This window comes from Chrysemys picta, chromosome 4 (genome assembly GCF_011386835.1).
Source record: "Chrysemys picta bellii isolate R12L10 chromosome 4, ASM1138683v2, whole genome shotgun sequence".
In the NCBI taxonomy this organism is placed as follows: Eukaryota; Metazoa; Chordata; order Testudines; family Emydidae; genus Chrysemys; species Chrysemys picta.
In genome coordinates this window covers 137,640,696-137,666,052 of record NC_088794.1, presented here as the reverse complement: position 1 = coordinate 137,666,052, position 25,357 = coordinate 137,640,696, and the positions used below count along the sequence as shown (strand labels likewise).

General features: G+C 41.1%; 1 protein-coding gene across 5 annotated transcripts in view; it reads left to right on the top strand.

Annotated features, from left to right (window-relative positions):
• Positions 1 to 18,421, top strand: part of AKT1 (AKT serine/threonine kinase 1) — a 126,674-nt gene extending 108,253 nt beyond the window's left edge. For 4 of the 5 annotated variants that reach the window (XM_005285804.5, XM_065593729.1, XM_065593728.1 and 1 more), the window contains exons 12-14: positions 7 to 94; positions 6,531 to 6,633; positions 8,062 to 9,664. In XM_005285804.5, coding sequence (XP_005285861.1) covers positions 7 to 94; positions 6,531 to 6,633; positions 8,062 to 8,141 — 271 coding nt within the window. In that variant the 3' untranslated portion in view covers positions 8,142 to 9,664. Of the gene's footprint in view, positions 1 to 6; positions 95 to 6,530; positions 6,634 to 8,061; positions 9,665 to 10,978 lie in introns of those variants that run through there. The other variant, XM_042858220.2, reaches the window with a different exon arrangement.
• Positions 18,422 to 25,357: the final 6,936 nt, after the last annotated feature.

Below are 25,357 nucleotides of genomic sequence, written 5' to 3'. Positions count from 1 at the left end.
AAACAGGTTAGGTGGTGGCTCTGATGACGCAAAGGAGATTATGCAACACAAATTCTTTTCTGGCATTGTTTGGCAAGACGTATATGAGAAAAAGGTACTTATAGTAATTCCTCTGATGTAAAGTGGGTTTGTGGAGAAACTGAATATGTTTAATGTGGTCCTTACATTGGCTGTTGAAGATTACTTCATAAAAAAGGTTTGCTACATTTCTGAATCAGCTTTTCTAAGCCAGAATTGTTATAGTTCTTACACCAATATAGTTATTTATTTCTAACTAAAAAATTCCTGCTAAAGAAAAATATTTAAATCAATAATAAGAGAAAACGAGATTCTGTTAAGTCAAAAATGGCTCAAAATATTAGTTTTTTGTGAACGCAAGCTTTTACAAAACTGGTTTCCATGAATTTTGTTTTAATTCTAGTTGAAACAGTTTTCTCTTTAACCAGTGATACCCCTAAGATGCTTGAAGCCCAGAAACTGGCTCATTGAACCAGTGCCTGAGAATCTGAACATGAAACTAACCAGAAATAATAGTGAAACTGTTTTTTGCTTTTTGCATTTCTCTCTGTTTGAATAATGCAAATATACTAGATCAGACAAATAGCATAAACACAGAGAAGTAAAACTTGGATTTTTTTTTTAAAGTTAGTTGAGTTCTAATAAGGGATTTGTGACGAAGAAGGGAAGGACAATTTTAAGTATCTGAATTCATGGTTTGTCACCTACTTTTCTGAAGCCCTGCCCCCATGTTCTCTAACAGGAGCCCCTAGAGTCAGAGAGACTGACCTGCTGCTATGTGACTGGCATAACCACTATTGTCAGTGATGTCGACCTCAATCACTTCCTCCTCCATTATGTTAGAGCCATTTTCCACGTTGCCTTGATTACCTCTTCCGAGCATTTCCCTCCACTCATTCAAGTCCCTCCTCACAAACACTTTTGTCATGACACCCACGTGGAACTCAGACATCTATTTAGTGATAAAAAGAGAAACAACTTCATCATGCCATGTATTAGCTGTTGAGTAACTGTGTGACCTTATTCGTGTTATCCCGCTTTGCCCTCCGTACTGTCGTATTTTCCCTGCATCATATCAGAGCTAATTTAATTAGGAGGCAAGAGTCATATCTTCCCTTGGTTTTGTAAAGTGCTAAAGCCAACTTTGGGCCCCAATAAGCATGAATAATAATTTCTTTTTAACCAGAAAGTCTCTTATTAATTAATAGAAATGTATGATCTGTTCAGGGTTTTAGCTGTTGGCTTCCTTTTAGTATAACTAACATCATAATATGTTAGCAGTTTCCATATCATACCAATAGAGATTAACATTGTTGGCTTTCCTATTGTATTTGGAGTACAAAGGGTACCCTATCTTCTCCTTCCAAAACTTCCCTCTCTCCTTGTTGATAAAGTTATGAAGATGTCGAATAGTCCCCTGGAGAACACAAAAGATACAGCAAACAAAGTGTAATATGACACGCACATTCCTAATACTAGAAACTCTCGTATTAGGAAAGATGTTGCTCCTTTATATCATTTTACAGAAGGGAGAGAGATGCATCTGAATACTGATGAAGTATTTCAGCATTGTACGCGCCACACTTGAATACCTATGCATCATTCAGCATACATTGAAGTCCAGGTTGCCAGGCTAAAATTTTAACCTGTTGTAAATATACACTTTTTAATACTTACAATATAGCTCTGCCCTTCTGCTCCTGGAAAATCTGTCATTTCCCCTAAAGAATGGCTTGTAACTGACAGAACTCGAACTCTTCTGCTGGGCAAGTGGAAAACAAACCCTAGAACTGTATCAGGGGGTAGCCATGTTAGTCTGGATCTGTAAAAAGCAGAATTAATACAGCCTAGAACTGTATTAATTCATGATCACACATGCATGTTTTACTGGGTGCCTCTCATTCTGCCTGCCCTATTCTTGTCAGAAAGCAGAGTTCTGAAATTTACAAGTATCTCAATTCTTGAGAGAATAGGAGTTGTGTATATTCCATACCCTGTCTGCTCACCAGACTAAGGCAGCCAAACAAATTGGAGGGATAGCAAGTCATTTATTTGCCTTTTGTGCATCTGCCAGGAAAGAAAGAGCTGTCTGGAAGGTCTGATTTTAGGTCTACTAGCCTTGACAATATCCCTTTTAAGAACAGCTATCAAAGGAGACTGCCACATATAGAGTGTCTGCAGTAAATTTATCAGGTCTTGGACTTCTGCATGCCAGCATTCTGACTGCAGAGTTTACACAGTTCAGTGTAAAGAATATTGTTTTTAATATGATCTTCATGAAGCTTATAGAGAGTGGTGATGGGCCAAAAACGTCGATATTTTTTTCCCAGTCCCTCCAGACATTTGCTGCCTTGGAGAAAATAGTGCCTGGATCAAGACTACATCTGACATAGTCTTTGCAAAACCAAAACCCAACCTCTTTGGCCCATTTCTAGAAAGCAGGCAAATCAGAAATTGGATCTAAGGGCAGGTTTTCACTACGGGGTGGGGGGGGGAGTCGATTTAAGATATGCAAATTCAGCTACGCGAATAGCGTAGCTGAATTCAACCTATCGGAGCCGACTTGCCCCGCTGTGAGGACGGCGGCAAAATCAACCCCCGTGGCTCCCCGTCGACGGTGCTTACTCCCACCTCCGCTGGTGGAGTAAGAGCGTCAATTCGGGGATCGATTGTCGCGTCCCGACGAGACACGATAATTCGATCCCCGAGAGATCGATTTCTACCCGCCGATTCAGGCGGGTAGTGTAGACCTAGCCTAAGACATTATCTACTGTAGAAATACCCACTCTGCGCAGGCCAAAGAGACAGGTTTAAGTGGCCTGGAGGGCCTTCTGAAAGTGATAGCATATTTCACTCACTATGGGGTGATATTCTGTTAGTCTACATGAATCTCTGGGACAGACATGATTCCCCAGTACCATTGGGAAATGTTGAATAAGTTTACATAATTGAGGTTTTGTATGAACAAGGACATTTTCTGTGTAATTGAGCCTGGGAGACACGACCTTGCTTGGAACAACAGGGAGTTTGGCGTGACTGAGTTTGTCTAGTCACAGAAATTTAAAATCTTTATCAGAATATCCCTGCTGAAAATCTTTGCCATTTGTCCTTGGAGAAGGCTGCATTTTAACTGGGCAATACTTCATCCTTCCACAAACTCTATGTAAACGTTGATATTTTAATTGCATCTTCTCACCAGTTTCTCTTGGCTAGTAAGCAACTTAAGTCCACGTATCTCATGCTGGCATGCAGCAGCATTACGCTACAAGTGGCACCTCTCAACCATAGACTGCTGAGATACTGCAGTGAGAGCTGTTCATGACAAATCCACTTAATAAAACTAACCTCACAGCTTCTTGCTACAGTCTCCCACTTCCCCTCCCAGTTCAATAATCCAAATCTGACCATATACAAAAATATTTCCCTCATTTTGTAGGTGCAGCTCACCCTGCCTTAGATTGTATTTTACAAATATTTTGTAAAAGATAATCTAGAACACCTCTTATACTTGTTTTCTGTTTCCTTCTGCGGTTCCCAGTCATTCGCTAGCATAGACTTTAGGTTTCTGCTGCAGTGCCCGAGCCCTTAATCACGCACGCATTCTGAGACTCAGTGCCGCAGACAATTTCGAGAGTGACTGGGAGCAGCACGCGTGCCAAAACCACCATTAGCTAAATGGGTTATGGATAGAACGAACACGCAGGAAGGGCCAAGCTATTGCTTAGACGGAGGAGAAACTGCCTTATGGATGATCAGAATATTGGGGGTTCAGTATTGGAGAGAAAGGATGCTTATCCTCACAAAAAAATATACTGATTGGAATCACTTGAGAATAGGATTATCTTATGAAATGGAGCTCCCTTCTATTGTACTGTACCTCTAATAACATATAGACTATAAAGCCTACATTTTCAATAGTGTCCAATAATTTGGGGTACTTAACATTGATATCTGAGCCATTAGCGATTATCTTTGAAAAGTCATGGAAGATGGGAGAGATTCCAGATGACTGGAAAAGGGCAAATATAGTGCCAATCTATTAAAAGCTGGAGTATTGTGTTCAGTTCTGGGCATCACATCTCAGGAAAGATGCCGACAAATTGGAGAAAGTCCAGAGAAGAGCAACAAAAATGATTAAAGGTCTAGAAAGCATGACCTATGAGGGAAGATTGAAAAAATTGGGTTTGTTTAGTCTGGAGAAGAGAAGACTGAGAGGGGACATAACAGTTTTCAAGTATATAAAAGGTTGTTACAAGGAGGAGGGAGAAAAATTCTTCTTCTTAACCTCTGAGGATAGGACAAGAAGCAATGGGCTTAAATTGCAGCAAGGGAGGTTTAGGTTGCACATTAGGAAAAACTTCCTGCCAGGGTGGTTAAGCACTGGAATAAATTGCCTGGGGAGGTTGTGGAATCTCCATCATTGGAGATTTTTAAGAGCAGGTTAGACAAACATCTGTCAGGAATGGTAGATAATACTTAGTCCTGCCATGAGTGCAGGGGACTGGACTAGATGATCTCTCAAGGTCCCTTCCAGTCCTATGATTGAGACCTCTTAAAGGGGCCTGAATTTCTGAAACTGCTAAGTACTTGTCTGATCCTCAGACTCCTTCAAGGTATCATTGGGCACCCAAAATGACTAGTTAGTTTTTAAAATTTAGGCTTAAAATATGTATATTGTTTGCACCTTGTAACTGTATTAGGTATTTATAATAAGGGCCATTTTTAAAACAGTTGTATTTTCACTTCCCATAATGTTGAATTGTAGGTTCTAAACCTCTCAGGTTTTTTCTTTGAAGTATCACCAGATTCTGTCTCTGTGGATCATATTTTTGTCTTTAATTTTAAATCTAATCTGAAATAAAATTAAAGGGGCCTAAAAATATTATTTATTGTATGTATTGCAGTAGCAACTAAGGAAGTGTTATTTCCCCTTTCATGTAACACAGTAGCCAGGGGTCACCCAATGAAATTAATAGGCAGCAGGTTTAAAACAAACAAAAGGAAGTAGCACTTTGCATAACTCAGAGTCTACCTGTGGAACTCATTGCTAGGGGATGTTGTGAAAGCCATAATTATAATTGAGTTCAAAAAAGAATTAGACAAATTGATGGAGGATAAGTCCATGAAAGGCTATTAGCCAAGATGGTCAGGGATACAACCCCATGCTCTAGGTGTCCCTAAGCCTCTGATTGCCAGATGCTGGGACTGGACGACAGGAGATGGATCTTTTGATGATTGCCTGTTCTGTGGATTCCCTATGAAGCACCTGACATTGGCCACTGTCGGAAGACAGGATACTCTGCTAGATGGACCGTTGGTCTCGCCCAGTGCGGCCGTCCTTATGTTGTTTGACCTTGTTGTGCCTACACCAGTGACTAGGTCAGCATAGCTGCAGCGCTCACGGTGTGGATTTTTCATGCCTCTGAGCACCATAGCTATGTAGATCTAACTTTTAATTGTAGACCAGGCCTGAGTGATTTAATGTGCTGCCTAGCTAACCTTTTCCCTGCAGTTTCAGTGGGATACAGTATGCTTTCTTGATCCCATTCCCCAATTGTTGTGTTGCCTAGTGTGGTGTAGTTGCTATTACGACTGCCAGATTTATCCCCAGTGGTGGGTGAATTGATGCCCAACATCATGTCCTCTGTGGAAGGGCTACAGAATGTGACTTCACACTAAGTTTCTGCTGTATCATGCAGTGGGAAACAGAACAAGGTTTGCCTACCAGATACATTGCCTTCCAAAACTGCATGTTACAAAATCCTTTGGAACGCTGCATCTGCATACGACCAGCATGATGGATGTGCTACTTCCCACGCTCCCTCCTCTCCCACCCCACTCAAGAAGCTCAGTTTACTTTGAGTCCTGCTGCCAGACTCCCTGCTTACATGGGGCTGACTTCTACCCCTCACATCCAAGAGAGTTTAACAGCACAGCGTAGGGTCTTATTAGTGCTACTCATGGTTTAGCCAGAGAAGGATGCAATGTAGGAAGCTTTCCACTGACTATGCCAGTTTCCCTTAAACCTTCAGAGCTCCAGAAGTGCAGAGTTTATATCAAGTTGTTTCCATGGGATACGAGGGAGCTGTGATGCCACTGAAGTACAGCTCCCCTCCCCCTGAACAATTTTGGGCAATTAGGCAGGCTTTCCGCTCCTTTTGCCCCTCTCCCAGGCCTAAAGCAGAGGGGATAAGGCCTATAGTTTGTGTATTATTTTTTTAAAAACAGACTATTAATTTCTTAACTGTAAATATCCGCTATTTATTTATTGCTTGAAGTAGCATCAACGGCTCACAACTCTTTCTACTGCAAACACGATTTAGAAACAAAGCCTTTCACATCCCATAAACAGCAAATGCACATTTTGTATTGTATTTGTGTGTTTCCTATGAGCCAGGATTTTACTAGCAGTATAGGAAAAGTCACTGTGGTTTATAGCTGAAATTCAAAGCCAACCTATAAAGAATGTATTTCAATAAACTATAAGCTTGAAGTATTTTTGCGTCTTTCAGCTTATACCTCCATTTAAACCACAAGTTACATCTGAAACAGACACAAGGTATTTTGATGAAGAATTTACAGCACAGATGATTACAATCACTCCACCTGACCAAGGTAAAGTTTTCTAAATATTTCTCACTTTCCTTTTAGACCCACCCCAAGATAATATTCAGTAGCGTTATCTGGCCTTATAGAAAAGATCAAAGAAATGTCTGTTCAGATTCATCTGGGTTTCTTCATATACAGTAATTAAACTGTATGATTATACTTGATCATGGTGTTAGTAAACCGATATGGAGCTTTTCACTGTTAATTTGCCTATTCAAATCTGGGATGGCGGCAATGATGGGTCCATACCAAAATCCTAGCTCCAGCTTTGGGATGTTTACAAATCTGGAATTGAATTTTGCACCTGGGCCCATCTCTAATTGATAGTACCAGAAAGTTGTTATCCAGTGGCTGCTCAGTGAGCTATGTGATTTGATCTGGTGGTCTGAGTCCCTGTCCTCGTAAATGCCAAAAACTATTGACTGGGCATAGAAACTGAATTGCCCTCTCAACCCCTACTGGTGGTCTCTCCAGTCTAGTGTTTTGGGGAAGTGTGTACCCACTCCATAGCTAACTAGAGAATTCCAGTCTAGTGCCTTTCACAGGCGTACAACGTCATAAACAGAACTGAGTAGAAGCTGGATTTTTTGTCGTGGGGAGTTCTGACCATTCAAAATCTGGTTTCTGTTCTGAAATGGAACTAAAAGAAAATATATGAAATATCTTACAAAATGAAATTCTGAAAAAAAAAAATTATTTCAGGTCAGTTGAAATGTTTAGTTTTGTAAAATCAGAAAGTTTCGTTCTACTTTCGACATTTTACAAAAATTGATATAACATAAAATTTTAAAAAGTTGTTTCAAAATAATAAAGCAAAATGCTTCATTCTGAAAATGTCAGAACACTTTGCATTGGCTCTTTTCCAAGCAAAATAATGTTCAAATTGACAAGCTTCCACAAAACATTTCATTTTTAACGAATTGGCATTTTCCAACAGAAAAACATTCCGTTGGAAAATTTCCAACCAGCAATATGCATAAGCTTAGAAATGCATATGCACACACATCATGTATATTAACAAACACTTGTTGCATAATGGCTAATGTGCTTTTTTATTTTAAGTATACTCTTATTTCCATGGTAACGTAGCATTCACTTTGTACCACTAGACCCAGAGGGGTGAAAATTCAGTACAGTGAATATGGATTCAGCCATACAACTTCCAGCAGTGTTAAATGGACACCAACACAGCTACATCTCTGTGCTGAAAATTAACTTCTTCTGTGACTTACATTAAATAAAGAGAGTCAAGGCAGGTCTTAAGTTTGATGCCTTTCTGTTACTAGCTTTAGCTATATTTTTAGTTTGGAGTGTAGGGGGGAAGCTACAATGCATTTGTTCCAAGACATGAAAATCATTAATCTCTACTCTGTTTAAAATCAAAATGTAGGTGGCATTATTCAGTGTATGTAAAATTTATTTTTCTCTTTGCAGATGACAGTATGGATTGTGTAGATAATGAGAGAAGACCTCATTTTCCTCAGTTCTCCTATTCAGCCAGTGGAACAGCTTAATGTTTTGCCTTTTTTCCCATTCAGAAACAAAACAGACTACATTTTGGGGACCTTACTTCAATGGACACTAGAAAACTGTCTATATTATCTGAATTACAAACTATGTTTGTACTACAATTTACATGAATTTGTCAGAAGCCTCACAGATTCTGTATTTAAAACAATTCTCTGATGCATTTTTGAGAAGAAAACATTTAAGAATGGATTTGTTTAAGTCAAACTTTTATGCTGAATGACTAGGTTTTTAAGAATACGCACCAAAATGGTTTACATTAGAAATAATTAAGATATTCAACATATCAGCAACTCTGACCAGAAAAATCCCCTTATTTTATTTATTTCATACAGTTCATTATCTAAATATAGAATCTGCACTCTGAACAATTAGATTTATTTAGGAAGCTATAAAGACTTTAGTAGCTAGTGCAATAATATAAGCAACAAAGTGAACAAACTCTGGAGAGTTAAAGGTTCAAACTCACTTTGGACAGCAATGAAGTGTCATCCTACTCCAGAAAATCAACTATAGGAACAGCATTAATGGCCTCAGTGAGGTAGTTCAAAAAGCAAGTTATTTTGTTATAACATCTGCTACAAGACATTATGTATCAAATTGAATTCTGTGGAATCTAGTCCATTTCTACATCGCACAGATGAGTATTCCATTCAAGATAGTGCATTTAATTATTCCATTTGTCTAGAATTTAGGAGTATTTAACAGGATCGGCTGCTCAAAACTTAGAAAACAGTCTGATTACCAGTCTAATCTAAAATGCTATACTGCAGAATTGCCCCACTTTGTACAGTGTATAAAAAGCCACACACAGCTCTAAGGGAGAAATTCATCTGGATGAATGAATCAACCAAACAGAAGTAAATTTTGGCACTGAAGTAATGACTTGTTGCTGCTTTTTTTAAAGAGAAGTTGTATAAAGATACATAAACAATTACTGTTTGCATCATGCCAGACAATTTCCTCAGTGCATTCAAGGTATCAGGCAACTGTCAGTGGTGCCTTCTGACTCTTGAAGAAGCACTTTAACAGTGTTTCCCGTGTATAAGAAAAAAAAACTAGGTTGAAACTTCCTCTGTGTTTGAGTAATAGGGTGTTCAAGTGAATATATTTTGTTTTTAATCTTAGTGAGAATTCCCCCATCCCCTTTTTTTGGTTGTATCATGTTTCTTTGTAACTTTCGTAAAAACAGTCTTATTCTGCCTCTCCTGCCCGAATAACTTTATTCCATTGTAGGTTGCATTTTTTTAGATTGCTTTTTGTTTTCATTCTCTTGACTGTATAAAAATGATGAAATGTACTGCAGTTAATTAGCATTTATTTTTTTAATTTGGAAGAGAGTGTGTTGCAGATACCCTCACTTCCCCTTTCCACGATAAACTACTGTGGTCCAGCACAGAGAGCCCATCACCGTGACTTTTTTTTTGTACACAAGGTTCAACTCTAGTATTTTTACTTATGATATGGAAGTTTCCCTCTAAATACTTAAATAAAAATTGCTTAAACACGGTAGGTGCTTATTTCTTTTGATAAGAGCTTTATGGATTCAGAGAAATGTGAAAGCTGTTCTCAAATTTCTCTCCATTGTTCCCTGATCCAAACTCTAAAGCACTCACTTCTATGAGTAGAATTTGCCTTCCCTACACTCCTTCCTTTTGCTGCTGGTTTAGTAACAGGTGTTTTCAGCAGTTGATTGTTAAAGAAATAATTCATTCTGCACTGGAAGATCTTCTCTAGTGGGGATGAAAAAGAAAGGGACTCACTTTGCCATGTTCAGTCCGTGAGCTGTCACTGATGTCAATGGGACTAATCATTAAAAGTCTGCAGGATCAGGACACCTGAGCTCTCTGAACAAGAAAGGGCTGGAGTAGAATAAAGGTGTGACATCCAGGAGTGTTGCTAAATCTTTATTTCCTGCCCCAGTCACCTGAGTCAGAGATACAGGAGGCCAGTATTCATTGACTCCAGGGGCTCCTGTTAAAAAGGCTATTCCCTCTCCTTTTAAGTGCTGGAAAAACATACTGTATTGTTTTAAACACAATCAATTTGAAGCTAACAGTGGATGCTGCAGCTGTGCAATAAGCAACTAAACACCCAAACCAGATCTGTTTGGTTTAAGTAAAGGGCTGTAATTCCTGAGAGAGTTTACTGTCCACCAAAGCTCAAGTTCTTATGGGGGAGAGTAAGCCTTTGTAGTCTTTTTCACCCAACTAAGCAATGATTATTAAGCATCAAGGTGGGCTAGGAGCAGCAGTATGTGTCTGTGTGGTCACATGAAATGTTGGGGGGCAGAGTGGGGTCTGTTTCCTTTCAGAGAGATGCCTTCAATCTGTGCCAGACAGCATGCCCCATTTGTCTGATATAACACACCTTACAGTCCTATTGCTCTTGAACCTGTGCCTAGGTTTGGGTTAAGAAATGGATCCAACCAGCACACCAAGACCGAATAGGGCTAAGTTAAAAATTACTTAGCAAGTTAGCTGTCTTCAAGTCACCAGGGTCTGATGAAATACATCCTAGAATACTTAAGGAGCTGACTGAGGAGATATCTGAGCCTTTAGCAATTATCCTCGAAAAGTCATGGATGATGGAAGAGATTCCAGAGGACTGGAAAAGGGCAAATATAATGCCACTATATAAAAAGGGGAATAAGGCCAACTTGGGGAATTACAGACCAGTCAGCTTAACTTCAGAACCTGGAAAGATAATGGTGCAAATAATTAAGCAATCAATTTGCAAACATCTAGAAGATAAGGTGATAAGTAACTCAGTATGGATGTGTCCAGAACAAATGTCAAACCAACCTAATATCTTTCTTTGACAGGGTAACAAGCCATGTGGATGTGGAGGAAGCAGTAGATGTGGTACATCTTGACTTCAGTAAGGCTTTTGATACTGTCTCGCAAGACCTTCTCGTAAACAAACTAGGCAAATAAAACCTAGATGGAGCCACTATAAGGCGGTGCATAACTGGTTGGAAAACTGTTCCCAGAGAGTAGTTATCAGTGATTCACAGTCAAGCTGGAAGGGTGTATCACATGGGGTCCTGCAAGGATCAGTTCTGGGTCCAGTTCTGTTCAATATCTTCATCAATGATTTAGATAATGCTATAGAAAGTACACTTATAAAGGTTGTGGACTATACCAAGCTGTTAGGCGTTCTAAATGCTTTGGAGGATAGGATTAAAATTCAAAATGATCTAGACAAATTGGAGAAATAGTCTGAAGAAAATAGGATGAAATTCAATAATGACAAGTGCAAAGTACTCCTCCACTAGGAAGGAAGAGTCAGTTGCGCACACACAAAATGGGAAATGACGCCTAGGAAGGAGTACTGCAGAAAGGGATCTGGGAGTCCTAGTGGATCACAAGCTAAATGTGAGTCAACAGTATAACACTATTGTAAAAAAATCAAACATTCTGGGCTGTATTAACTGGAGTGTTGTAAGCATGACACGAGAAGCAATTCTGCTCTACTCCACACTGATTCCACCTCAACTGGAATATTTTGTCCACTTTTGGGTGCCACATTTCAGGAAAGATGTGGACAAATTGGAGAAAGTCCAGAGAAGAGCAACAAAAATTAAAGGTCTAGAAAACGACATAGGAGGGAAGATTGAAAAAAAATGGGGTGGTTTAGTCTGGAGAAGAGAAAACTGAGTGTGTGTGTGGGCATAAGTTTTCAAGTACATAAAAGGTTGTTACAAGGAGGAGGGAGAAAAATTGTACTAGTTAACTTCCAAGGATAGGACAAGAAGCAATGGGCTTAAAATGAAGCAAGGGAGGTTTAGGTTAGACATTAGGAAAAACTTCCTGTCAGGATAGTTAACACTGGAATAAATTGGAATAGGAAGGTTGTGGAATCTCCATCATTGGAGATCTTTAAGAGCAGGTCAGGGTGCCGGATTAGAAGATCTTTCAAGGTCCCTTCTAGTCCTACAATTCTCTGGAGGTCCCTTCCAGTCCTACAGTTTTATGATTCCACAAGTTGTGACAAGTTCTGAGCCAACATATATATAATTCATCCTAATATAGGTTGCAATAACTTCTATTTGTTAAACCTCCCAAAGGGAGACCTTGCCTTTCAAATACAGCAACATAGAGTCAGCAAAACAATGTAATCCATCTCAGATGCTCCAGAGGAAAATTATGTCGTGCTGGGGTGTTTTGCCAGTTTCCCGCGGCCATAGATTCTGTTTCAATACCACCACACAAAATGCCACTTAGCGGAACAACAACAAAACCCTGCAAATCAGTAAGAACCAACTAATGAAGCCAGTGTTAAGAGTAAAACAGTCACCAATTTTTTTTCATAGTATGGTCCGCATCTTAATAGAGTGTCTCATGGATCGTAGCCCCTCCCATTTGCAATTACACCATCCATCTTGCCTCTGATTGTACAACATCCCTACAGCAATTACATTTGCTTACATGTAAATGTAACATCTTTTAACTTTCATTATGATTTAGTAGATGAAGACAAGGCGAGTCAGTTGCATGTCAATCACAGTGGACAACACTCTGCCATCCCGCCTGGTATGCCCATCTTTGACTCAGCCCTCTCTCTAGGTCACCACATCCAAGATAGTCTTGCAGATTCTTTCTGCATAACGTCTCAAAGGACAAGTCTACGCTAGAGCGCTACATCGGCGTAGCTGCACTGATGGTGAAGACGCACTCTGTTGAGAGGAGAATGCTCTCCAGTCAGAATAATTACTCCACCTCCGCAAGAGACGGAAGCTATGCTGGCGGGAGAGTGTCTCGCACCAATGTAACGCCGGTGTGGACAGTGCTTAAGTCAATGTAACTTGCATCGCTCGGGGGGTGTCTTTTTCACACCCCTGAGCAACGTAAGTTACATTGACTTAAACGGTAGTGTAAACCAGCCCTAAAATACATCCTTCTACGCAGCTAAAACTCTCATCCAGGCTTTTATCTTCTCAACTACTGTAACATCCTTCTCTTTGGCTTTCACAAGTGCTACTTTCCATGCTCATATCTATTCAGAATGCTGTCACAAAGATTATTTTCCTAGCCCATCACTTTGTCCATGTCACCCTCTCTTTACATCCCTTCTCTATCACATCAGACATAACTACTTGTCTTCACTTTCAAGCCCCTTTATGGCCTGTCCTCCCCCTATCTATCGTCTTTTGTTTAGAATCAGGATGTCAACTTTTGCTTCCAATTGGCACATGAGACCAACCTCCATCTCCCATTTGTTAAATTTGCAAACAGGCTCCCAGGCTGCCCCACATGCTTTGGAGGGACTCACTATAAACATCTACAAAACATTTATGTATTATCCTCCTTTAAATCCCTTCTTAAAACTCTCCTTTGCAGTGATGCCTACAATAAGCTTGACAATGATTCAGCTGTTGGTGGGTTGAGACCACTTCCTATCATGCTGACCAATACTGTCTCATCGTTTCCTTATATCTCCGATCTCTCTGTATCCATCTGTTGGCTCATCTTAGACTGTAAGCTCCTTGGTCTAGAGGCTGTCTTTTTGTTGTTTGTGCAGCAGAGTCCTGGTCCATGACTTAGGTGCTATGGTAATACAAGTAATAAGTAATAAACAGCTCTCCCCAGACCACCAGTGGTTCACAGACCACAGACTGGGAACCACTGTAGTAAAAACGGGAGAAAAAACTGCAACTGCAAATGAGAAGCAGAGGCCTCTACCTACCCCAGGCCAACAGCAAGGACAAGACAAGGTCTTCAGAATGCTGACAAGGAAGCAGACATGCATTGTCCTTGCTTCTGCCTATGTCACGGGGTTGGATAAATTTTAGATCAGGCAGAAACCAGTGGGTCACGCAAACCACATTTTGTACTCTCCTACCGGCAAACTGAAAACCACAGCATATTCCATTAGCGTATGCCAAAGTGTATTCCCTTCAAACATGGGCAAAAAGGATTGTGTTCTGTGGGCACTTGCAGCATTTAGAAGGTCTCCAAACACCCAAAACTTTATAGACTGGCACCTCAGAGAGAAAAGTAGCTCCCTTAAATGTCCCATTCCTCCCCTCCAATACATTCGCATCTTACAAATACTTAGGTTCCATACATTTCACAGGTACTGCCCCTTTCCCAACCAGAGTGAAAACAGCTCACCTGCTGCTTGAACCTGAATCCAAGATGTCTTCCTCCCCAAATTGAATATCATGACTTTTAAAGGTTCAAGACTAAAGCTCATGATTACCTAAACTCTGTGACTTTTGCTTTATCTTGGAACACATTTTCCTTTTGTTGCCACTTTGAATTGCTTACCTGTATTTATTTTAAGAAGTAACTATGAGACTTGTACTATTAACAATTCTGAATATTTTTCTCTGACTGCGGATCCTGCCCTTTGCTTGCCCATGCCAAACTTAAGAAGAACTGGGTACATATGTTAAGCAAATTTCTGCCCCACAAGCAGGGATGTAGGATGAAGGGTCCACCTCATTGTAGGTTTCATAGCAGTGTATCACTAAAGCTCATTTGAGGAAATCAGTCTGTGCAGAAAGATTTTGCCTTTCTCCCCCCACCCTGGATGGTGTATATTGCAAACAAGCAAGTTTGTCCCCTTTAGATCAACTTCTTTAATAACAGGGAGGTTAATTGTGAAAAGGACACATAGCACCTATAGTGAATAAGCAGCCTATTATCCCAAATGTTGCTGGGTGCAGACATTTCTTAGCTCAGTCTAATGGTATATGTGTTGCATTCTTATGAACTGATGACTAGTTGCTCTGTCAGAGAGCAACCATTTCATTACTATACTCCACTCCCTCACTCTTCTCCACGGACTGTTGTGTCTCTGGTTTTTTGGGTGTGACTAACCCATCAGTTGCTGACTTCCAGCCTAGCAGAGTCTCTGAGTATGAGAATCCCTCCTTGTCATTTTCACAGCGCTTCAGAACTCTGCTCAGATTTCATCTTCCACTCTACCAGTGCTCCCTATGGTCCTCTGCATCTTCTCCTTATTGCTCATCAGCTCTTCATCCAACTCTCGGTTTTGTAAATTCTTCATGCTCTACTCTATGCATGGAACAATCTCCAATGTGCTAAGTGTCACCCCTCTCTGCCTTCAAATCCCATTTTTCATGAAGCCTTCATATGTCAATCTCCTCATTGACTATATTGCAACATCGTGTTGCATTTGACATGTTCATCCCATGTATTGTGCTTGAATTCTTGTCTGAAGTAGATGATTGTAAGCTTTTCAGAGCAGGTACTATGTTGTATCCATTTTCACTGAGCAGGTGTGTTTATGGTAATCCATGCATTTGTTTAAGCATGATTCACTTGCCTTACAAGAGTTAATTATTGTATTGCCTCTGACTACAGAAGTGGGTCAGGTTCTTCACAGGAACAAGGAAGCCCTTACCTCATCTGTTATGATTTTTAGTTACTTCTAAATTATGTCTAGCTCCCTAAAGCTGAACTATTTTTTGCTTAGGGGGTTGGTGCTGCATTTAGCCTTTTCTGTCAGATCCTTGTGGCAGGAGTGGCTTCTGCTCTGTTCCTGTGCAGCACTCAGAAAATTATCAGCTCTCAACAAAATAATAATGGTTGTGATTTTTCAAAGCAGTCTGGGACTTACACACCTCTTCCATTGAAATTAGTGTCTAAATCTCCTAGACTATTTTGAAATCTAAGCCAACAATTACAATAAAATCTCCATTCAGTTTAATGATTAAAGAAAACGCGGGAGGAGGGATATCAAACTTCTTGTCTTAGGCCCTGATTTTTAAGCACGTGCCCAAGTGCTTTGCTGAATCAGGGTATTAATACATTATTGCTCTCTCTGCTGTTTCTGTCTCAAGATTGAAGTGATTTGTGTACTGCCTTGTGGAATAGATTAGAGTGGACATGAAAATCTCATGGAGAGAAAAGGTCATATGTATACCTTGCTTCATTCTGCTTCTAGCAGTCCAGACTAATGTCTAATTGTGTTGGACTCATTCATCCTATACATATTGTTGTATTACTCAACTTATTTCATGTACACTACCTCTGTTTTAATTAAGGGATACTGTTCCATTCAATTTCCAAACATGCTTAATTGCCTTTATATTCAGAGTATTTTCCTGGTGTATTTAGCTCCCTCACATATATTGGAAGAGGATGTATAGTTTATTTAGAGTCAGGGGGGCAGAGAGCACTTAGCAGTAGGAAGACAGACTGCTGCCTCTAGCATTTTATAATCTAATAGACACTTTATCTGGATCATCTGATTTAGATGGGAGCTAGTTAGCTGCTGTTGAATCTGAATAATACAGATTTGATCCTGATCTGATAAGGGAAATGAACAGAAGAGATACAGATATCACCCATAGTATTTTCAACTGAAGGACTATGGTTGCTTTTTATTCGGATTTGCTCTCCAGTATGATCCTTGCCTGCTTCTGGATATTTAGCTAGCTGCCATGATAGGAGCAACCAGGCAGCATCCATCTTTGCTTGGCTCATTTTTGCAACTTTTCCTTTGAGAGGTAGGTTTTTCCAGTTTTGTCACCTCTAGCCTCGAATCCTTCCATGTTCTTTTCTTGTATCTAATACTGAAGGCTACTTAGAAACTTCACCTAGCACAGATTGTGGCTGCCATCTTGGTTAGTGGGGATTCATACATGAAGCTTATTACATGTGTGCTACATGGATTGCATGGGCTTCACTGCTTTCTTACTACACTTGTAAATAACAATTTGATCTCTAAGGCCTTAAACAATTTTTGGATTCCATATACCTGAAAAGACCACTTTTTTCATCGTATTTCAGGAGATCTCTAGCTGTTTGAGGCAAGGTATTCTCAGTGAATGGGCCTCATGTTCTGAAATTTAGCTTCTGATCTTGGTCCAACAGAGTGCAAGTTTGACTCCTGAGGTACAGTTGCAAGGCCTCTCTCTTCATTCTGGCTTGAAGTGTAAAGAGGATTTGAGGTTCAGGTTGAAGCCTTTCTAGGGTAGCAAAGTTCATTAGTTAATGTTGCTCCCACACCTGGCTTCATAGCACTTGTACATGGGCAGAGAAATCACAACAGGTGCATTTTCATAAACCGGAATAATAAAAATGCAGAGCAAGGGAAGGATGCAATATGTCATATGATTCAGTTGCCACAACCAACCCTAATTCATTTTTAGATATAAAAATTAGCAAAATGTGAAGAGTAAAATGTAGGCACTATAATAAAAAGGGATAGCACTGCAGAGGTAAGGGTGAGTCCAAGCTGAGGGAGGTATCAGAGGATTTGAAGGAGACCTGTAAGGTCATTTGGTGCAACTGGAGAAGACGCCTAGAGGGAAAAGCATGAAAATAAGGCAGAGGCTAGAGCTTGAGAACAGGAACAAGGGGTTTATTTATGCAGGTGGAGGGATCCCATTGATTTCAAAGGAATTCAGATGCACTGAGGCTAGTTATTGTCCAATGTGAATAGAGTGAAGGTATCTGAATCTCATCCTAACCAAACAGTACATTTATACAGCAACATGTCTAATAAGTTTAATGCTGTTGGAAACATCTTCTTTCCCCCAGGCTCTTTGATGTAATAGAAGTTTAGCTGCTGAATGCCCAAGAGGTGGATTTAGAATCCAGCATAATAAATTCACCTTAATGATAGTATTAGACAATCCCTAAATAAAAACTAGCAGTGCAGCATCTAATGTGTATTTTTAAAATGCAATTGTGAATAAAACCACCGTGCTTGAAGCGTGACTACTCAGCACTCCTTTTCCTCGTCTAGCAGTAGAGCAGAAGTCAAAACATGGCTGGTCATTATTTTAAAAAGGACATTTTTGAAATTTGCAGCACTCTAATTTGACCTGCCCTCTCTCGGCTGCAATGTCCATAGCACTGTCTGGGGTTCTCCTACCTAAAAAAATTGTCACTCAGGTTTTCTTTAAAAAGAACAGATGCCAACAGCCCTGTGCTCGTAAGCAACCTCTCCATAATAATAATTCCAGTGTACCCGCAGGCTCCAGGAAAGGTAAAAAAGTCAGTGAGGAAACCGATCAGTTGCAAGGGAGATGAAGACTGCAGGTCCAGATACACCAAAGTTACAGTCCCAAATACACAGGTATGTTTTCCTAGAGTACAGCCACAGTAGCATGAATTCAGATGTATAGACCCACCGCATGTGTGTGTATATAACATAATATTTAGGCTGGCTTCTGCAGGTGCAGACCATGGTGGAAGCCTCTAGCAGCTAAGAGCTGCCACCGAGAGATGCTAGGACAGGGCAAAGTGGCCTCAAACTCCCCGTCTGGCAAAAAAAAACAAACAAACCACACCAAACCCACAAGAGGGCAGGCATTGGTCCCACCATCTGCCTTCCCTCCACAGAGTGAGGCCCCCTCTGGGAAGCAGGGAAAGGAGCTCATACTGGCGGATGAAAATTACCCCTGCCTGTATGAGTTCCTTTCCCTGCTCCCCAGAACTGCTGCCGCTGCCATGTAGTCGGATCTGGCCCATTGTGTCTTGCCTGTATACAGAGGACTGGAAGAGAAACATGGACCAGCCAACTGTTACTTATTACTGTTGCGTTAAAAACTCTTTGTCTTTGCCTGTTTTCCCAATAATATTAAATGTTTTATACTGGTATTTTTTCTTCTTTTGACTCATTTCTCATTGAGACTTCACTCTCTCTCTCTCTCTCTCTCTCAGACGCTCCCAGATTTCATCTCCAATCTTGTCTGATCCATGCTCTCTCCTCTCCCCACCCCAACTACTATTCTCTTAACTGTGCAGCTCCCCTCTTCGTGTGGTACTTATAGAGGAGCCACTCCACTCCCACCCCAAAGAGAACAGAGGCAGTAAGAGCTGTGTTTTCTTTGAGCCCACCCCACCCCACATAAGCATAGGTAAACCAGAGGCCCAACAGTTGAAACACCACAAGGCCTGGCTTGCTGGGCCAGATAGCATGCATCTGTCATCAGACCTGTCGGTCCTACCCGCCTTGGGGCAGAGCTAGTGGAGTGCTGATCTTTGCTCCCACAGCAGAGACTGGTGATGCCAGTGGGGGCAAACCCCTTCATGGTGTCAAATCCAGATCTGTTGTCAATCAGCCCCTGCAGAATTATTAGAGAGCAAACACAATAAACCTTCGCTTTAGGTCTGTGCTGAGCCAGTGCCCTTGAACAAGGGGGCATGGTGCCAATGAGGATACTGACCATTCAATAGCATGTAAAATGGAGGGTCTCCACACTTGCTGTCACAAAAGTTCACATGGCACTTCGTTGCAGGAGCAGGTGTGTTAGAATTTGACCAAGAGAGCATGGTCTTCCTCCTTCCCTGGCAGCTGGGTACAGTATTCTTTCCTGCCTGGCCCAAACTGCTGTGTAGCATTGCTTTGTGCTGTACAACAACTATATAGAACTACACCCTGAGTAGATGAAGTTCCTGTAGAATCCTGGTATATACATTTTAGGGGTGATTATCCTGGCCCCAGGAAGACACTAGCAGAATTCCAATTGACTTTAACGAGGCCAGGATTTTACCCTGGATATTTAAAACATCACAGCATGCATTAACCATCCAACCATCTTTGATAGAAGAAGTGAGTTTACCACTTTAAAAAAATCTACTGTCGTCCCTATCCCTGGATTTTCCAATGTAGCCTAGCTTCTTCTGTCTGACCTTTTAGACTGTAAACTCTTCAGGGGAAGGGTTTGTGATGTGTAGGCAGCCAAGCCCATTGTTATCATTAAACAAATTATGATGACATCACAGCTTTATGCCAAAACAGAGTCAGACCCTCAGCTGGTATAAAATAACATAGCTCCATTGACTCAGTGTGTATTTGCACTTAATTACAGCAGCTGAAGATCTGGCCCTTTGGGTTTGTACCATCATCAATTCAGCTACAGAGCTCTCAGTTGCTATGCAGCCTATGAAAAATGCACTATAAAACAATAATGCTGATTTAGTTACTGGAAAGAGTCTCTCACTAAATTCTGGATGGAATAAGAATTTGTACTATTTTATAAGAACAGCAGTTAACAGCAAATTTCTCAGTAGACATAAACCACTACCAAGAACGTACCCAGAGCTAAGCAAACCAGACTAAAGAGTGCTGGAGGTAGGTTTAAATATAGACTGAGCACATGAAGATAGGTTCTAGTGCTGGTGCAAATTCTCTCTCAGTAACATGAAATACCACAGTCATCAATCTGAATGGTTTGGTGTTTAAAAACAAAAAACCACACAGACAGGCACACACCCTCTTCTCCCCAACAACAACAAACCTTTCACCAAACTACTAAAGAGCTAAGGCTCTTGGGCTAATTCCAGTTCCTACACATCTGCTGGATATTTCCAAAGCTATCTGAACAATAGAGAAAATTAATGTCCATGTGTGTATTTTAAAAAAATGGTGATTATCTGCCTCAGTTTTTATCTTACAGTCAGGACCAGATTTTCACAAGAGCTCAGCACACAATAGATTCCACTGAGACAGGTATGATCAGATTTGAAGAGTTCTGCATGTTGGGTGCTGAGCTCTTGTGAAAATCTGTCCAATAGTGAATAGAATCGGTTTCTTCATGCAGCTCTATTAGCAGTAACACTGACAACTACCACCACCTGGAAAGAAGTTTACTCATCTTCAGAACAAAGGTGATTTATAGGACAACAACCAGATTATTTAAAAAAAAAAAATCATCTTGCACAAGATCACAATATCTCAGTTTGAATGTACACTAGGATAGTCACACTTGAATCATTTTTCCTATGTTTCAATTTCTTATACTATTAGTCCAACATGAATTAGGCACCAGGTGGAATTTCTCTCTCACACTCACTCAGAGAGAGAGCTCTCTCCTCAGAATAGCCCGCAGCCTGGTAGTTAGGGCACTCAGATGGAATATGGAAGACTTGCATCTAAGTCCCTGCTCTATTCTGGGACGGGGTGGGGTGCGAAATCATCTCTGTCATTTCTTTCTTTTGTTCTGAAAATTTTCAAAAGATCTGTTTTATGTTGATACAAAACGGGGGGGAAATTGAAATTTCAAACATAGTCATAGAATGGGAAAACCATTTCCTGTCCAGCTCTACTTCTGAATCTAATTTGTGGCCTTAAACTATCTTAGTATTATGGAAAGAAATCAAAACCATAGCACATGAATAATCTGCTTATAAGAGAGTGGGCACAACAGGCTTATAAAATGGACTAGCATGGGCTAGGACAGGGGTCGGCAACGTTCGGCACGCGGCTCGCCAGGGTAAGCACCCTGGCGGGCCGGGCCAGTTTTATTTACCTGCTGAGGCGGCAGGTTTGGCCGATCGCAGCCCCCACTAGCTGCGGTTCGCCATCCCGGGCCAATGGGGGCGGCGAGAAGCAGCCCGGGTGAGCGATGCCGCATCAGCAGGTAAATAAAACTGGCCCGGCCCGCCAGGGTTCTTACCCTGGCGAGCCGCGTGCCGAACGTTGCCAACCCCTGGGCTAGGACAAATGACAGCATACTAAAATTTTAACATGAGCACTCCAGCCTTATCCAGCAAAATACCTAAGCATGTGCTTAAAGTTATTTACACGAGTAGTCCCCTCAAAGTTAATACTGCAGAGGAATGTTTGCTAAATAACTAACTAACTATCTCCCCACTGACTTTATTTATTTATTTTTATTTTTTTTAAGTTCCTGGAAACCTTTCTATTGGTCTTACTGTAGGTTTTGTAAAAGCATGTTTTTACAAACTAAGACTGTTGACCCAATCATGACTTGATTGCCTCCATCCAGCTGCCACAATTTGGAAAAACAAAACAAAACAGAATATTGATTAAGAATTTATGCAAAACTTGCAAGGCAATGCCACCTTGTGGCTATATTCTAAAACTAGTTTTAGCACAGTGGGCATTTGCTATTATGCACGTCTATTTATTCAAATATTGGAAACTTTTTAAAATTTAAATCATAGGCCCCAATCTTCCAATCAGAGAAGTGTGGCTGGACCTTTGTGCTTGCAGGGAACCCCACTGCAGTCAATGGAGTGGGCACAGGGCTAGATCCACTTAGATCACATTAAAGAATCAGGGCTTAAGTCATTAAGTGGTCTGAAAATAATGGGAGCATTTTTAAACATCTTACTGCTACCAAATGTTGTTGAAAGAGCCTATTTATTTATGATAGATCAACAGGTGTATTTGAACATGTTTAATATTTCAGTGAAAAAAAAGTCTATTCCATTCATAGTGGGCCAGATTCTCATCTGGTATAACCTGGCATAGCGCCACTGATTTTAATGTAGCTATGCTGTTTTACCAGCTGAAGATCTGGCCTAACACCTGCATTGGCATTCCTCTGAGAGGATGAATAAAAGGAAGAAATTAAAAGATTACAAAAATAAGTACAAACACCAACCAGCAGTAATAGGTTTCTAGTTCCAACCATTACATTTGAATAAAAATAGATTTATGGAAATAGCTGAAAGCAAATGCACAAATCCATACACAAAGTAAATATTACTACTGTATAAAACCTTCAAGCAACCTGCACCACCTATACCACCAGTTTAAATTGACACTGGGTAGGGATGAAAAATTTACACTGTTAAATCTGGAACAGAAAAAATATATATATAACTGAACTGAAGAACAAATAAAATACATTTAAAATCAGCATTGCAACCTCAAGAATTAGCATTCAAAAATGCCCCCCAAAATCATGAGATTTTAAAAATAATACATTTCAGTCTTTTCATTTGTTTTTCGGGTTTTTGAGCCTTTAACAGTCACTTTTTCAAGTTTTTTTCTGCAATCATGGGGGCAAGAAACTTGCTTTAAAAAAAAAAAAAAAGCTGAGGTTCTCACATAATCATCTGATGCCAGGAGCTGGAGCACTAAGAAAAAACACCAAATATTGCAAAATTCATGTTAAAATTGCTAGAGCTAGCAACACAAATGGCATTACAATACAGAAATTGAAGTGCGATGCAGCTTGTTTGTATGACATCTGAGCCACTTTAAAACACTGACCTCTACACAATGCAAAAGGTACAAAATGCTGTACAACAGAAGTAGTCAATCTCTACAGTATCACAGAATCTAGAAAAATAAATGATCTGTTAGGTCACTTGGTTCATCTCCGCTAACACAAAATATAAAATTCAAAGGACAGCTTGCAAGAAAAAGCACAAAAACCATCCTAAACCACCCCTGCCATTTGAATTAAGGCTCTTATTTACTATCCAATGAACCATGTTAAAATTTTCTAAAGCCTTTGGACTGTGCTTGTAATTTGTTTATAGTAGGATAACTGATTTGCTTCAGCATAAGTGAGAAGCAGTTAACGCAATATCCAAAGCATAGTGTGCCCTGCAAACTTGCTGAACAATCCCAAAGAAAATCAGTGTACAGCATAACCAGATTTTCCCTTTATACACCATTTTTACTGAGATAGGGCTTGATTAGCCACTCCCATGTGAAAGCCTGCACAAGGGGCCCGTCGAAAAGAAAATCTCCAAGTTCTCCACTCATTCTATGATGGGTTTGCCCCTGCCAAAGAGAATGCGGGGTTCACTTATGTACTACAAGTATTCCAAGCTGGCTACATTGAGGCTCTGTGCCTTTACAGCAGCTCTGCCCCATTCCTCAGCTGTAAGGCTGCATTGCAGTTTCCAGTGATGGGCCTCAACAGTAGAATAGTCTCCAAGGCTGTATTACCTGTCCTGAGCTCCATGGGGCCAGCAGGTCAACAGCACATGTTCCCGCCAGCTCACCCACGCCCTTTAAAGAACACATTACAATTTTCCTACATCACACTGCAGGGGAAGGAGTTTGTTTGCTGTGAAAGACAAAGTGTCAGCATTTCACTTTAGATCCTTGCCTTACTTCCAGATACCCTTTCTTTACTGCACATTAAGGGTCTCAGGGACAAGAAACTTAGGTTACTACCGTGGGTGATCTCCTTTATCTTAACCATCTACTTTTTTGTTTTGAAAAGGTGAATTCTGTGAGGCCAACTCAGTGGGGTGAAATGAAGCTAGAAGGCAACACAGGCTACACTACACACTGGTGTCAGCAGTGAAAAGCAAGCTGCACCCACACTGCAGTATGTAGCTACAAGTGTCAGTGAAAGACTGCAGCGTGGAAAGGCTTTCAGCAACTCTGAAAGCTTAATGTCCAGATATAGTTACATACAAAGCTGCTTATTGAATAATTCGATTTCTGATGTGTACTCCAAAGGAGGATACGATGTATGCATCTTTTCTAGATCAAGGTTATGCTAGAAGGACCCATGAGGATTCAGGCAGCCAATAATGTGTTTGGGAGAGAATGTTTACAAGTCAGATCATATTGGGAGTCAAATTCTACTCCCTTCTCTGCTTTGAGCTATGTGACCAGGGCCGGTGCTACCATTAAGGCAAACTAGGCGGTTGCCTAGGGCGCCAAGATTTGGGGGTGCCAAAAAGCAGTGCCCCCGATTTTTTTTTTTTTTTTAACAGTATTCCTGGGCTGGGCTGCCAGCGGCACGCTGACACGTGCGGCTCAGACTCCCTCTCCCAGCACAGCGGCCGCTCCATGCAATTATTGTCATTGCCAGCAGGGGTGGCGTGCTCGGGAATGGGGCGTAGCAGAGGTGAACTGGGGTGGGGAGCCCTGCGGCAGCTCCCCCCCCCCGGCCAAGGCACACACACACCCCCCCCCGGCAGCTTCCCCCTCCTAGCTCATCTCTGCTACGCCCCCTTCCCGAGCGTGTGGTCGCAGTCCCACTTCTCCCGCGTCCCAGGCTTGCAGCACCAATTGTCTGTTTGGAGGAGAGGGGAGGAGAATTTGAGCAGGGGCGGCATGCTCAGGGAGGAGGCGGAGCAGAGGTGAGCTGGGGTGGGGAGCTGCCGCACGGCTCCGGGGGGGCGGGGGGGAAATCTGCTGGGGGGGGGGGGGCGCACGCCTCAGGGCAGAGGGGGGAGGCGCAAGGTGGAAGTTTCACCTAGGGCGCGAAACTTCCTTGCACCGGCCCTGTGTGACACCTAGGACAAGTGCCTGAGCTTAGACCTCGCAGATGAAAGGTTGTGTGTCAAGAACAATGCCATCCCCCTATGAAAAAGCACTACCACCAACTGATATTATTTTGGCCCATCTATCAGTATCCAAAGATAGCAACCACTGAACAGACACAAAATGTGTTAGTGCTGGGAGACATGCTCATCTATGTCAGTAGAACCCAGCTCAAGATAGTCCTTGAAGGTAACTGTAGCCTCAGATAACAGCATCAGTAATTCAGAAG